This window comes from Rhamphochromis longiceps, linkage group LG4 (genome assembly GCF_057381845.1).
Source record: "Rhamphochromis longiceps isolate RC_006_pf linkage group LG4, R_longiceps_female_GT1.1, whole genome shotgun sequence".
Classification (NCBI taxonomy): domain Eukaryota; kingdom Metazoa; phylum Chordata; class Actinopteri; order Cichliformes; family Cichlidae; genus Rhamphochromis; species Rhamphochromis longiceps.
The window spans coordinates 6,077,558-6,094,215 of NC_140560.1; the positions used below are offsets into that span (position 1 = coordinate 6,077,558).

General features: G+C 38.3%; 1 protein-coding gene across 1 annotated transcript in view; it reads right to left on the reverse strand.

Annotated features, from left to right (window-relative positions):
* Positions 1–299: 299 nt before the first annotated feature.
* The window catches only part of LOC146670912 (carbonic anhydrase-related protein 10-like), a 139,229-nt gene continuing 122,870 nt past the window's right edge, over positions 300–16,658 (reverse strand). Inside the window, exons 8-9 of the mRNA XM_085403020.1 lie at positions 14,643–14,817; positions 300–4,491 (exon numbers count right to left, since the gene is read on the reverse strand). Of these exons, the coding sequence (XP_085259146.1) occupies positions 4,469–4,491; positions 14,643–14,817 (198 nt within the window). The 3' untranslated portion in view covers positions 300–4,468. The remainder of the gene's footprint in view (positions 4,492–14,642; positions 14,818–16,658) is intronic.

Below are 16,658 nucleotides of genomic sequence, written 5' to 3' on the forward strand. Positions count from 1 at the left end.
TGTTGTTCCCACAAAGGTTCTAGACTGTGTAAACTCACTGTGTATATTTTTCAGCATCATTCAAACAGTCTGGATCTTACTATTCTCTATGCCTGTTTTCATTTCCTATTAAATCCAGACAGTCACCGCTGCTCATTCTCATTAAACGCTTTGTTACACTGTTAGTAGTTTATGACAAAGACACTCAATGAAGCTTCTACTAATTTCAAAATAGATGAACTAATTAATTATATGAGTTCCACAATCTTTAAACATAAAACAATAGCATTTATTTTGTCCAAAAAGGTAATAATCTCCACTGTAATCCATCTTAAACAAAACTCATATTTACATTCAACATACATGAGTATAATTTCAAGTTACCTCAAATGAAATATAGCTTTTATAATTGTAAATTCCTTTTCCAGTGGTTGTAGCACATAGCTCCCATAGCTCATCATAGTTCTTTTTTTTTTTTTCATTACAGTTACATATTAAAACTAAACAAACATAAAGAGTCAGTTTTTTTTCATGAGATACAACATCACAGCAGACTGAAAGGTAAAAATAAAAAAACAATCCCACAAGTTGACCAGTTCGGTTAGTGACAATCCATGATGGGAAACCATTACATAAATTGTCTCTATGATGGGAATCTTTATCCAACAATTTTAAGATCTACAACCATCAATGCATGTTAAACCTGAATGAAACAAAGAAAGTCTTTTTGATTTGATGGTTTTGATCAGGCCTTGAACCCATGAAGATCTTTAATATAAACAGTTGTTGGTACCTTATTATTCTGTGGTGTTTTATTTATAGAGCAGCTGTTCAGTGACTTTGTTCTAGTTTTATCATATTGTTGTTACAATATGATATTCAGTCCTGCCAGTGTTGTCACACAATTGTACTGATCTACAGGTGGTGCTTGAAGAATCAGCTATCTGCATCTTGAGAAGGATGGAAACATATGAAAAGCTTAAATGTAAAAACACAAATCAAATAAAAAATAATAATTAAACAAATTTGTTTATAAGAAAATGCCACAGAGAAAATTGAATATTTCAGACATTAGTGTCTGCATTTTGAATATATTATTGGAGACGGTCGCACTTTCCCACTTTAATAACAACAAGATCAGTAATGTCATTTACACTTGATAATAATTATCAACAACATGATTTCACTGGCAGAAATGCTGAATGTGGAGAAATGTAATCTTGTTGTATCTCTCTGTGTTACTCTGGATAAATTTGACCCTTTCTTCTCCAACTAACCCCAACCGCCCAGTTATGTTTGTTTTCATTTCTCTCGTGGCACATAAACAAATTACAATAACTACTTTTCATTTTGAGAAATGCAGATTAGTTGGCTGTAATGGTTACAGCCTAACAACTTTATTAGGTAGGTAGCATCAACTTATGTTTACCGTAAAACATGCTGGTTGAAAACCTTTGAAATCCAGTATTTAGCATTACCAACTTTCTGTATTTAAGGTATTTTGTAAAATGATTTGCAAAAAGGTCAAAGCTAATACTGTGTTTAAATAATATTGGAGTTGCAATAACTGCCATCGTCTGAAAATAAATGTCAAATGTGATAATTATAGCTGGGAAACTTGTCTTTTTCTGATATATCTGACCTGGCAAAAAAGGGAATGACAGGAAATGTAACGACAGTTAAATATAATTATGCCATAAAATGTGACAGATTTTTTTCATGGATTGGAAAAAAAAAATACTGTATATTTAAGAAAAAATTATCATCACTCACTCAGTACTCTTCAGACTGGTTCTGTACAGTATCATTCATGTTTTTAGTTAAGATTTTGATAAAGACTGCAGGAAATCTTAAGTGAAATGGCACCAGAATACTGACAGTTGCCACATTGAGTCGTTTAATGATGTGAATGTGGGACTTTTTAACTTAAATATCAAAATCCCCACATACTGTTAAAGTGATACAATGCTTACAAATTCAAGTCAAATAGTCACTATCCTGATTATTGGTGAAGAAAATAAGGAAATAGCATTTTTTGTACTGTTACAGCAGCATTAGTAAGCTAGGTACTTGAATAACAAGAATGAACCTTTGGTGTCACGGTTAACGCCGACTATCAGCTTTGTCCCGTGTTCAAGACTAATATATTTTTTGACCCATTCATCTCTTCTCAGTGTTTTTACTACACTGATTTAGTGTTTTTCCAACATCATCACGCTGTTCTTTGTTCTCCTTTTAGCTGCTCCCTTTAGGAGTCATCACAGCAGATCATCTCCCTCCATCTCACTCTATCGCTAGCATCCTCTTCTGTCACACCATCTGTGTGCATGTCCTCGTTTACTATATCCATGAATCAACTCTGTGGTCTCCCTCTATCCCTCCTGCCTGGAATCTCCATATTCAACATCTGTTGTGCAATATACCCACCGTCCCTCCTCTGCACATGTCCAAACCTCTCAGCCTTGTCTCTTTAATTTTGTTTCCAAACAACTCAACCTGAGCTTTCCCTTTGATGTCCTCATTTCTAATCCTGTTTATTCTTCTCACTCGAAATGAAAACCTTAACATCTTCAGCACTACCACCTCCAGCTCGGCCTCCTGTCTTTTAGCTAGTGCGACTGTCTCCTAACCATACATCATAGCACATCTCACTAGCATCATGTAAGCCATCCCTGCTCATAAATCACCCAATACGCTCGTTTCCATCTACTCTTCTTCACCTCTCTTGTGTACTGCTCATTGCTTTAGATGGCTGAGCCTGGGTATTTAAGCACATCTAACCTCCTTGTCTCTGCTTCTTGGCTGTTTACCTTTCCATCTGTCTCCCTCTCCTTCACACACATATTCCATCTTACTTCTCTTCTCCTCACCAAAGCATACCTCCACCTGTCCAGACTCCCTTCCACCTGCTCCTTACTCTCACTATAGATCAGGTAGTCTGAAAATGTCACAGTTCATGGACACTTGACTGGCCTTACCTCATCTGTCAACCTGTCTGTCTATCTCCACTGTGAAATGGAAGAGACTCAGAACTGATCCCTAATGTAATTCCAGCCACACCAATCTGTGACTCCTACCCCACACCTTACCACTGTCCTGCTGTCCAGTACCAGACTTACATACTTCTTTGCCACTCCTGACTCCATAATGCAGTGCCAGAGTTCCTCTCTTGGTACCCTTCCAAATGTTTTCTTTAGATCCACAACTGCATACTTCTCGAATCACTTTGTTCTTTCCCCAAATCCTAATTACAATGACTGCAAAGTGGTGCTTTTACTTCAGTTACAACTGTACAAGAAAAACCTTTTGTTGTTTTGTTTTGTTTTCTCCCCCACACTCCTTCTACATCATTTTGGGTGGGGGACAAATCCAAAGCCAGACAGGCCTGACATATCTCATTACAGTTGCTAGGCTGATTGAAGAGCTTCTATTTAATGCAGGGATTACTAAATGGTTAATTTGCAGAGGGTACTCTTTGCAGAATAAACTTTGGTGAAAACAGTCTGTTTGCTCTTGGAGTAATGGAAGGAAGGTCAGCTCTTAATACATCGCTGTGAAAAGCAGGGACTTGATGTGAAATGAACTCTGACTCCGCTTTTTAATTAAATACCATGAAGACGAGTGAACAAAATCATGCAAATTGAGTGACCTATCTCTTTCCAATCTCCAGTGGCTCCATCTGTTCAGGTCTGTAAACTGTCAGAGATCCAGCTTCTACCTCCCTTTAGCTATGTAACCTCATTTCACAAGTTCTGAATTCTCTTTTCAAAATGATCATCTTTAATCATTATTTGATATCAGGATAGGCATGTTATTCTGTCTCATCATAACAAAGCTGAGGGTTTCTTTAATGGCAGGGGTATCGATCATCATTGGGAATGTAAAATGAACTGAAGAAGCTTGTTGGATGAGAGGTGACATGTCTTCAAGACCAAGCTCCTTAGACTACCATGACCTGGATGACTGAAAACTTACACAGACATGTTAGAAATGCAACAGTTCCTCTGGTGAATCAATGAGGTTTTTTTTTATAATTGCTTTCTGTACCAGATTTGATAAGTGATTATCACAGCCAAACCCCAGGAACTGGCATTTTTAGCTGCATCCACACATCTATAAATTAGCCATAAAATGTTTGGATCATTGCAACTTCAATCGTCGTGACGTCACAAAACAAATAAACAGACAGTACACAGTAGACATCAGAGTCCTTATGATCTATTTCACACTTTGTATTGATTTGTACCATCGTTGCAGGCCCCTGATGAGTATTGTTAGACAGTGGATGAGTAGGAGGCCAGCGTAGCAGTTAGAGCTTTGTCATTTGAGCTGAGCTAATATCAGTTTGCTTAAGCTGTCTTTAGTGATGTGCAGCTTTTGTGCTTTTTATTGACTGCATGTCCCATTTGTTCTTCTCAGTTTGGTTCAGCAGTGGGAAAAGGGTGCCAGTGATTCCTGCCTCTCCAGCTGTGGTACTGCAGCTTCACCTCTATTTCAGGAGCCACTGGTTCACTGGAGAAGAGGAGAGAAGGAAAACCGGAATTTATTATTTTTGCATATTTCTCATTTATGTGTTTCAGATCATCAAACAAAAGATAGTCTGAGTAAATACAAAAGGGAGTTTTAAAATGATGATATCAAACCTTCTTGGGCCTATGTGAAAGCGTAACAGTTCTAAACTGGTTCCACAACCTGTTGCAGAGTTACTGCTTCTGCAACAGTAACTCAAAAAACCCTCATTACAATCAAGTATGCAATAGAGCATCTCTGAACTCACATTCACCACACATTGAACCTTGGAGCAAATGGATTACAGTAGCAAAAGACCAGGCCAGGAGTCACTCCTGCCAGCTTAGAAAAGGAAAACAAGACCTTAATTTGCACAGCCTCCCTAGAATTACAATACAGAATATTTCAAAAACAAAGAGTCCAGATTTCTGCGGTAACATTTAATAGGTAGTGTCAGAATTTGGCAACGTTTGGAAACATTTCGGCATGAAAGCACAGATCCATGCTGCTAGGCACATTATTTCAGTTCAATTCAGTTTTATTTATATAGCATCAAATCAATACAGCTGCCCTATTTTATAAGGTAATGATTCGACAGTTTACAGTGTTATTTATACATTACTGTCTAAACATCACAGCTTACCTATTGTTGTTGACCAACCCAGTCTCACACCCGTCCATGATGCAGTCATGACCTTTAACCTATTAATTCATGTTGCTGAATCAATACATCGATCTATGACCTTTAATCTATTGATTCATGTTGTCGGACACAAATTTCTTTAAATTCTCTTCAACACAAATTTGCATTTTGTATCCCTGAACACAAACTTTTATCAGCCCGCTATGTCCAAGTCCACAGCTAGAAGTTATCTGGACTTTCAGTGACCCAAGTCTGACTCGTGCACATCAGTTTTTTTCTACACATATTTAGCATGACTTTTAAATAAATGATTACAAATGTCTTGTTGCATCAAATTTAAACATTAAAAATTACTGAGTTGGGCTTAGAACAGTATGATGATTTGGGTTAAAATGCACTGCTTGCCATATCTTTTCAAATACTGTTGTCCTGGTTGCCATGGTGACACCTCCCTGCTTTTTCTGCAAGTGTAGTTCCTCAAACAAAATATATTTCCTAATGAAAAGCATTACTCACAAATTCATGTTCACTGACACAAACAAAAAACACTTAACAATTCGTGTCCATGAACACGAGAAGATTCATTTATTGTGACTATTTCACAAACTGCCTGAAGACCAGGCTGTACCATCCCTCTCCCATCGGCCGCAGTGTACCGATCCTCTGATAGCTGCTTTTAGCAAGATAACAATAAAGTCAAAAACATGACTTTTGCCTTTCTTCAGAATAATAATGAACTGGCTGTACTCAAATAGGCTCCACATTTACTAAGTCCTCAGTTCCATAGAGTACAATTTAAAATGTGATTTTTGCAACTACATCCCAACAGCCAACAAATCTGCAACAAGGGTGTTGCTGTCATGTTAACATGGACCAAAATGTCTGAGGAATGTTTGCGGCACCTTGTTGTGTCAGGAAGAGGACTATAACAGTATATGCTTATTGATTGTTGAGAAAAGAAATCTCATGCACAAAACTATCTCCCCACCTTTGTAATACATCTGACATGACAACCCCCTATCCTCCTACAAATCACCCGGTTACAATTCAGCTCAATTTTATTTGTAGAGTGTACAGAGTTCCACTAACAGTCTTCCCAAGGTGGTATATAGTCTTAGGTAAAAACCAGACAATATAGGACCATCAACAATCAGTCTTCTGCGAGCAGCCACTTGGAGACAGTGGAAAGGAAGAATCCCCTGTTATCGGAAACAAGAGAACCAGGTTCAAGTGGGCACATCCATCAGTCCAACCCAAGTGAGTTGTGTGGAGATAAAAAGGAGAAAAAGCCTATTAATCTGCTAAATTACATTTAGGAGATAAACTGTTTAATAATCCAATTAATGTCACGCAAACTGCTTTCTTTTAAAAGTTGCACCTCTCACCAATGCTTTAAAACATCCGTCATTTTTCTATAATTCCAATTTACAAAACTGACCAATCAAATTCAAAGGTTACTTGAACTGCACAGTTGAATTTCTCACTTATTTGCAGTTGCAGTTGATCAAAGGTATTTAGCGTTTGTGTTAGTTTGCGTTACTATGTTGCAGTTTCAAGCAATGTTTTGGTTCGCCCTGATTAGCATGAAAACCACTAAAGCCAAATGAATACTGTATATATTCTATACTTGTGCTGAGCTATGCATATTCAAATTAACTTTGTAACAAGGACAGTAAACAGACACAACTAAACAAAAGTCCCCTGGAGTGCTGAATATACTCCTCACAGGTTTCCAGTGGATTGCCAGCTACATTTTCTATCACCTCAAAAATCCTGCTAAAGCTGTCTCAATGCATCTTGTCTCTTCTCTTTTCTGTTATCTTAGACTGACTCCATGATGTTAAGATCAGGGCTCTGTTAGAGCCATATGATGTAGAATTTCAGAATTGCTTGCTCTTCTTGGCTGGAGTGCATTTTGTCATGTTACAGAATAAATATGGATGACATAAAACACTTTTCTGATTTTACTGCATGATAGATTTTAAAAAAAAATCTATAATAATATAATTGTAGTCTGAGCACATGAAAAATCAAGCGAAATGTAAAACTGGTATAAGTGGGGTATGAGTGGGGAAAAGTATTTTTATTTTCACTTTGGGATAGATGTACATGCTGGTTGGCAAAAGGCCATAGATTCTAATCAAATGTAACTTTTTTAATGCGAGTTGCAAAACAACATAAAGCTTTTCATCAGCAAAAGGCAATCGCTGACAGCTGCTTGGTGCGTCAAGCAGATGTCAGCCTAAAAACCTAGCTGCTATCAATGAAAAAAGGGGGGAACAAGATAGTACTAAAAAGATATAAAGTGCAGGGAGGAAATCAGTGGGTATGAGTAAGTGCAGTTAACTGAAAGAGGGAATTTCAAAGTGAATTAGTCTGTGGAGGAGAAAAAGAGATAACTCCTGCCAAAAGCAAAATCCATGCGTTTATTTCCCACCAGGATCCTCTCATTGGCAGAGTGCACTGTGTTTCTATACTTTCACTGGATGTTGAAGAAAGTACAGAAGCTTTTTTTTTTTTTGCAATGTCATCTCAGCCTTCTTGCCTGTTACTGGATCACCTGACTTTATATTTTCTAAAGAGAAAGAGATAATATTTGATAGCTTTTAGAATTAGCAACTGCAAGTACAGGTCAGGGCTTCTACAGAGTTTATTTCAGAAGCTGCAGTATTCACGGCGCAGAGCATGTTAACCTCATCTTTCAAGGAAGGATATCAAACTCTACGCAAAGCTTTTACTCCAACTGAAAGCCAGTTTTTCTGTCGCTACAGTGCAAGGTAAATGCATTTAAATCATTTTCATTTTCTCTTTGGATCTTATACTAAACAGTTAGATTTTGAAATGAAATGTAACATTTCAATTCAATTCAATTTTATTTATCTAGCGCCAAATCACAACAAAAGTCGCCTCAGGGTGCTTTGTATTGTACAGTAGATCACACAATAATAGGTACAGAGAAAAACCCAACAATCATATGACCCCCTATGAACAAGCACTTTGGCGACAGTGGGAAGGAAAAACTCCCTTTTAACAGGAAGAAACCTCCGGCAGAACCAGGCTCAGGGAGGGGCGGCCATCTGCTGCGACCGGTTGGGGTGAGAGAAGGAAGACAGGATAAGACATGCTGTGGAAGCGAGACAGAGATTAATAACAGATATGATTCAATGCAGAGAGGTCTATTAATACATAGTGAGTGAGAAAGGTGACTGGAAAGGAAAAACTCAATGCATCATGGGAATCCCCCGGCAGCCTACGTCTATTGCAGCATAACTAAGGGAGGATTCAGGGTCACCTGGTCCAGCCCTAACTATATGCTTTAGCAAAAAGGAAAGTTTGAAGCCTAATCTTAAAAGTAGAGATAGTGTCTGTCTCCCGAATCCAAACTGGAAGCTGGTTCCACAGAAGAGGGGCCTGAAAACTGAAGGCTCTGCCTCCCATTCTACTTTTAAATACTCTAGGAACAACAAGTAGGCCTGCAGAGCGAGAGCGAAGTGCTCTAATAGGGTGATATGGTACTACAAGGTCATTAAGATAAGATGGGGCCTGATTATTTAAGACCTTGTATGTGAGGAGCAGGATTTTGAATTCAATTCTGGATTTAACAGGAAGCCAATGAAGGGAAGCCAAAACAGGAGAAATCTGCTCTCTCTTTCTAGTCCCTGTCAGGACTCTTGCTGCAGCATTTTGGATTAGCTGAAGGCTTTTCAGGGAGTTTTTTGGACATCCTGATAATAATGAATTACAGTCGTCCAGCCTGGAAGTAATAAATGCATGAACTAGTTTTTCAGCATCACTCTCAGACAGGATATTTCTACTTTTAGAGATGTTGCGCAAATGGAAAAAAGCAGTCTTACATATTTGTTTAATATGTGCGTTGAAGGACATGTCCTGGTCAAAAATGACTCCAAGGTTCCTCACAGTGTTACTGGAGGCCAAGGTAATGCCATCCAGAGTAAGAATCTGGTTAGATACCATATTTCTAACATAAAGCTAAGATCTCCTGATTTAAAAACTAAATAAAATGCTGAACTGATGAAAAGGTTTTCCAATACCGAATCACCAAAGTACTGCCTCTCCTGACCTTCGTTCAATAACAACAGCTGCAACCAAACATTTTCAAAACGTGGAGCGCAGTCTCTCACATTACTGTGGAGGAATTTTGGCTCACTCTTATTTACATAATGGCTTCAGCAAAACCTTACTGCTGGGTTTGCAAACGTGAACTGTTCTTTTCAGGTCCCACCACAGCATCTCAGCGCCATGACTATTCCACTGCAAAATTTATATTTTATTCCTTTTGAGCCATTCAGAGTTGGACTTAACACTAAAGGGACAAACCTAAAGGCAGAGGCTTGCATGGATTTTCCTGTCAGAGATGTTGGTGTGTCAATGAAATCTGCCAACCAGCAACAACTTTTCTAGCACTTTTCTACACAAGCACTCAAAGCACTTTATACAACATGGCTCGTTCAGCCAAGCACTTTTTTCTAAGTGTTTTTTAACATTCACACCTAATGCAACCAACGCCTGGAAAGTCTGCTTGTAAACTGCTGACTGCCTGAATAATTCAGATTCATAATTCAGATTATGACTTCAAGGTCTTCTGTGTGAGACCAGAATCATGCAACTAATCAATAAAGCCACATCTGTGCTGTAGGTATAATGTTCCTTTTTTTGAATTCGAGTTTGCCTTTTGACGTATCTAAAATTTTAGATTGTCAGTTTTGTTTTGGATTAATTCTTTAACATGAAGGCTGTTTGAGGTGGGAAAGCTTGAGCATGAGTTCCTAGATGACTTGCCCCGTGCTCTTGAATTTTAGAAAGTCAGCTTCAGTGTCGGTATGTGGAGTCCCAGAGCTGTGTATCTAATAGGGATTACCAAACTGCTGGTGCTGTGTCTCTTAGCATGTTTAGATGCAACTTATTTCCTCTTAATAATAATATTTCATTTACTTTCCTTTCAGGTCACTCAAAGCAAAAGTATCTCAGAGTGCAGAGGTTAATCCTTTAAAACCTAAACCATCAAATAATTGCCAGAAACAGTCTATTGTCAAAAATTTTTTGACAATAGACTGTTTGTTGAACCTTTAGACAATATATATATAAAATATATCAAATTCTAATCTGCATATATGAGTTTTAATTTGTATCAAATTTGCTACATTAGCCATATTTTTGCAATTTAGTCATTAAAAATGTGTCATGCAATTTATATCATTTTTTGAGGGTAAAAAAAAAGGTCATGCTGATGATATAGAAGTCTCAAAAACTCACAAAAACACATGTATCAAATATGATAAGCTTTAAAAAAAAATGTAAAAATAGCTTTAGAGTGACACTGGGTCCCTGACCAAATAAGAATAACACATGAACAGTTGTTGCATTGAAAAAAGTCTGTATTATGCATTAGTTGATTTTTTCTATCATTACTTACTATGGCTTTATAATTATATTTATCAAAAAAGAAAAAAGATGTTGTAGTAAATTATAAGTGCTTTTCAAATAAAGAGTAGAAATGAAAGCTGCAAAGCAAAAAAGAAGACAAAAAACCCCACTGAACAAAAGTTTGTGGGGAAAAAGGCTTTTACGATGACCTTGTTAGAGATCTGAACTGTGTTGCAATTTAGTTCAACGATTAAAGTTAAAATTCTGCGGAAATTAGGTTATAATGGCTTGAAAAAGACCATTTTTAACATTTCACTTTTCAACCAAAAGGGACATCCACGTAAACAACCATTACCAGAAAACCAGATTCAGACTAGAAAATAACACTGATGCATGCCTGATGCTTGGGAGGAAAAAGTTTGTAAGGAACCAAAGGTCAGAAAACAAAGACTAAAGCCAGAGTGAGCCTTCTTCACTACAGCACTTCACTGATGCAGCCCTGTCCTCTCACACAAAGCAATTTATCCTAATAACGTGATAATACTGGATCCTGGTAGTACTGGCATTTCTGTGGCAAGCAGAAGAACACTTAGAAGAAGTGATAGTGTACTAAAACCTTTTTTTTTTCATTTACGCATTTGTTTTTTGTTTTGTATTTTTTTGATGATGATGATGAAAAATACAGGAGCCACCACAGCTGGAAAACACTAGGGGGTAAACTGGTGGAGAAGTGGTTCACTAAAAATTTAGGAGCCAAGTGCCTCAGTCTCACACAGTGGAAGTGGAACGCATTTAATAAAAGATCATTGGAGACCGTTTTTGAAGTTTAACCTTGAGTTGAAAAAAAAAAGCACAGAAACTGAGATATTTTGTCTTGTTTGATAGCAATTACTGGCAACCTGGCAAGTCTAAAAAAATACTATATTCCCACATACCCCCAAAACAAAGAGCAGCCATTCTGAGTGTTTCTGGTTTCTGGAGATCACCTAAACAGTCTTCCAAGGGACTTCAATTGCTTCAAATGCATTGCCAGAGAAAGACAAGGACCTGGCTGCAGCGTATAAAATTGCCAGTTGAATTTTGCTGAGGCTACTGTTGATCATATTTTCTCTACTTTGTGAGAGCATTAAAGCACTGAAGCGTACCATCTTTCTTTTGGACAAAATTAATTAAAGGAGAGCAGAATTCCATCTGGGAAATCTTATAATCCTTCCACATGGCCAGATGGGCCCGGAGAACTGGGAAACAGACCTCTAACACAGGAATTCCTAACTGTGAAGCCCAGTTCTGTAACACTGAAAAGAAAAGGCAGGCAGATGATTAGACATGGAGAATTTCTGGTGTCCATCTTTTGTCAGACTAAAGTGTGGAGAAAAATCACATCTGACAGCATTTGCTGGAGAGGAAAGGTTGTCAGCGCTTCTTTATTGGGCAATCAAGAAAGTTTATTCTTGATAAATCGCAGAGACATTACAGACATTTCTTAAAAAATGACCGACAGAAAGCTGCTGTGAATATAACCATGAATTCAACAAAGATTTAATCCACTATAAAAGCTTCATTTGTCCTCCTCTTTTTATTTTTGAGCACCCATCTCCTCAAAGGTATCTCAACAATCCAATCGCTTCCACTGGTTGGACTAACACTGTTGGAATTTCTAAAAGCTCCTCTAGGGAGTAGGGATGGGTACTGGTGTCGTTCTGACATAAACGGTAGTAACCAGACCGAAAAGCAGCGCACATTTCGGTGCTTTATTTCGGTGCTTTTTTTTCCGGAGCTGTGATACACTTCTAGCCAATCATTTTACGTTTCCGAGGATAGTAGGCGGGTCCAGGTACGTACGTTCTGTTAGAGCAGAGCTACAGATTAAAAATGCCCAAGGCGAAGCGGTCAAAAGTCTGGCTGTACTTCACAGCAAAATATGCAAACTCAGCAGCCTGCAACAAGTGCTTTAAGCTGATACTGTGATACTGTCAAAGGAGGTAACACCTCAAATCCGATGAAACACCTGGCGACGCATAGCGGTTTTTTTTAAAAGCCAAGAAATGCGCTGTATTTGATAGCTTGCTGCGAGACCTCACACCGAGCACATCTACTGCGCGTGGGTTGCCTGTTATCAGACCCAGAGTTAGCAACATCCCCAAAAACACGAAGAGGAGAGTCCTGGCCCCTAGCCCTGCCAGTGTAGCAGAAATGATGAGGATGATGATGGCAGCAGCAGCCGTTCTTCTCTGCGTGAGTAACTTAATGTGGTTCGTGTGTAATTTACGTTGAGTAGGCTAACCACGTTATTACATTAATACATGTAAGGTGAAATAGCAAACATCATCATAGCTACATGCGGCTGTCTTCTTGTTTGATGGCAGATACTCCCTTCACCCTGGCCAAAAAGGCTAAAATGACCAAAGAAAAAGAGGGAAACGGCTAAACATGAGAGGTTTTTGGATAAAGTTTTCAAGCACTGCTTCCAGCCAAGAGTGATACCATATATGCCCCATAGCTGCAGAAAAGGCTAACATTGTTGTCTTTTTACAAAAACCAGCTGAACATGAGAGGTTTTTGGACCAATTTTGTGTTCTCCATTCTTTAAGCACCGGTTTGAGCACCGTTTGAGCACCGGCACCGTTTCAAAAGTACCGGTTTGGCACCGGTATCGGATAAAACCTAAACGATACCCATCCCTACTAGGGAGTGATTAAGGAAAAATCAAATACCCACACGATTCACAGTTAAGATGATGTCAAATTCAAGATGGAACCCATTTAATCTGATAGAAAATACTTTCAGGAGTTTCTCTTGGAGACTGATGCCCATTATTTGACCTCATTTCAGAGATGCTTTGGTTTACATGTAGTTTGGGAGTTGATCACTTTTTGACAAAAAAGGGGGGGCAGACTTGTTCAAAGGAAACTTCTGACATTCAATGTAAATGAAAAAAAAAATACTTATAAAAGTTAAATGAATGTGATCATATCCCACCTGGCATTTCTCTATATGTGCTTATTCAGTCTGCTGGTCTACTGTTTTGTGTTTTTTTACTCTGTGCCTACAATCTGGCTGTTTGTGTTCTTTTGCTCTTTGACCTTGAGTGTTTCGGTTCTATATTCCAACAGGCCAATATCAAAGGGGTAGTAGAGAACATGACATTGGTTTTAGTTGTGGAGGATATCGTGAACTTCACTGGATTCATAAAAAAGAGAAGCTGTCAGCTGTTATTATTCCTGAAGGATCCAAGGACACACTTCCAAGTTTGGTGTATATTTCTTGGTTGGACCAGTTCTAATTTAATTTAACGCTTCCAGTGTTACATTGGTAAAGACAACACATTTGCACTTTTTCACACATACACATTAATTTTGATGTCCTTTCTTTTTGCTCCTGTTTTTTTACCTATTGTTTATATTCTCACAAAGCACTGCCTGACTTTCTCAAACTAATGTGTATAAACAGACCAGCGCATATTATGCACTGCATGTGTGCTTTGGACTCAGATAATAAGAATAAAAAAGTGCAGGTGCACTGCTGTCTTGGATATTTTGCTACAGTACAACACCCTGTTGTAATTTGTTGTGCCACCACTTTATCATGTAACTAATTATCACATTTAATGGGATTGTTTTCACTACATTAATTAATGTATCCCCCTGTGAAAAGCACCAACGACCACAGAAATCATGCAGATCCTCATTTTTTATCATGATGTTTAAGCTTATAACAAATTAAGCCATCATTGCTGCTTTTATAGTATGTTGTTTATATAGTACGCTGTTTTTATAGTAGGTTATTCTTCATTTCAGTACACTACACTGGCTGAAATGTGTCTAGATTATCTATGTGCAACTTTATAAATGTCACAGCAATAACTTAATATCTGTTGTGAAATATTATCCCTCTATTACTACCCATGATCCACAGGTTTAAAAGGTTTCCCAGAAAAGGGAATGAGTGGGGCCTGATGAGCTTCAATGACCTAAGCGACCTAAATATATCCCCAGTCTTGGCACAAGCTTGTAATAGCTGCCTTGATTAGCTTAAGAGGCTGAAAAGGAGAAGCACAATCATACTTGGCATTTTCTTCATGCAGAAACAAAACCACCGCTCCCTCTTTCTGTACCCTGTGAGTTACCTCTGTATTGTGGACGAAGGGCACGGTTGTTGGGGCAGTCACGGCCCTGCTTGCTAAAGTTGATATTGGTACGGATGCAGCGTTGAAGCAAAGGCTGGGTGGGCCGGGTGTTGTCGCTCATACTAAGGAATATCTTGTAGGGCTCATTCTGGCTGAGGAGGCGCAGGGAGTGCATCTGTGGGAGACATAAGATCAAATCTTAGTTCAAGAGCAAGCTAAAATGTCCTGAGTTCATCTTCAGCTTCTCTAGTGGCACTATGCTAGTCTATCCACCCATCTGCTGCTTATTTGTAGGTGGTGTGGACAGCTACCTAAGCAGGAACTGCTGCTGCTCCCCAGCAGTCCCATTCTCAATACTTCACCCCAGACCTTAAACTTGGCCATAGAGAAGAGACAAAAGCTTCATTTTCAAAGAGTGTGGAGAATCATCGCTGGTGATAAGAACTAGTATCAGTGAGGAGTTTCAGTGGAAGCAGTGCCCTAGCTCAAAACATTTAAAAGAAAAAAAAGTGTCCCACATGTTGACGTGAAAATGCATACATTTTTTACATCACATTTCAAAAGGACAACCTGCATTTGGGAGAGATCATCAAAAACATAATTCAGAATTAATTCAGAGTATTATTTGTGGAACCCACTAAACCTTGAATGATTTATAGACTGTGATTTCGATCTAGTCAATATATAATTGGAAAAGAAAATCAGTCAGTCAACACCACAGGACTAGAACAACACGAGTGAGCACACATGTAGAACCACACAGGGCTGAGTGGAAGGAGAAACACACTATTCCATCTTATTCTTTCTATCTTTTTCTGTTTTTCACCTGCCTCCTCCACCACAGTTCTTTTCTCCCTTATTTCCACATCATGCTCTTCTTCTCTACCTCAAGCATTCTGAACTGAGGTCAGAGCTCTAACATAAAGAAAAGAGCATGAGCATGCACAGATTATTTAGTCACAATGGTGAGTGGTGCTTCGTTGACTCATCAACCTTGACCATTTTAAGTGGCTAGGAGAAAAAATGTAAATATTGTTAAATATTTCATTGATACATATTTGTTTTAATCCAGATTTATGTCAGTATTATTCACATGCATAAATATAACATATAGTATATAGAAAAAACAATTCTAATGCAGACAGTATTTGAAACTGGCAGATTATAGGTGAGAGTTTTTTCTTTTTATTCTTATTGACCTGCTCTCAAAACTTTTTTTAAACACCTTAAAAAAATCACTTTTTAAACCACAAGTTTTTGTCATTAAGCTGAAGATATGATGAATTTGATACAGTTTTCATGTACCTACATCAAAATAAACCTCAAATATTGCTCAACATATTTAAAAGAATCAGAGGCCAAAAAAATGAAAAGTGCAGAATAACTTTGGTGCAACAAATGACTTGTGAAGCAATCTTGTAGTATTTTTCTGGTGGTTGCAGCTCATTAAATGGTGCAAACACTCAAACCCAGCCACGGGAAGGCCACAAGCCAGTTTATTCCTACTGCTGGTCCCAAAACGGGAATGGGGCGGTTCGCTTCAGGAAGGATCATTCACCCTAAAATCTGTGCACATCATAAAGAATTAAATTCTCGTGCAGATCCGGTGCTGCTGGTCTTCAGGATCACCCTCCAGGGTGATTTGTGGCATAAGGAGAGCAGCAAAAGTGAATCGTGAGACCTGGTATGATGAATGGTTTGGAGACAGTGGTGCCAACAAAAAGACAGACCTGGAGGTGGCTCACAACCAGTGAATGTGACACGTGAGGTAATTTTGCTTTTGTGGGTTTTGTTGCTGTCAGTATTATATATACAGGGTAGGATTATAATGCAGACCAGCCCAAAAAGATTTTTCCCCACACAGAAATAAAATCCTGCATCATAGTTCTGACTGCATGACTTTTATGAAACCATCACTGGAAATGGTATGGTTATAAAGAAAGGGGATGTTATGTGTGTGTGTGTCAAAATGAGTCAGGTCTAGCAACAAAAAGCAAGCTTTAATTACGCTGCTAA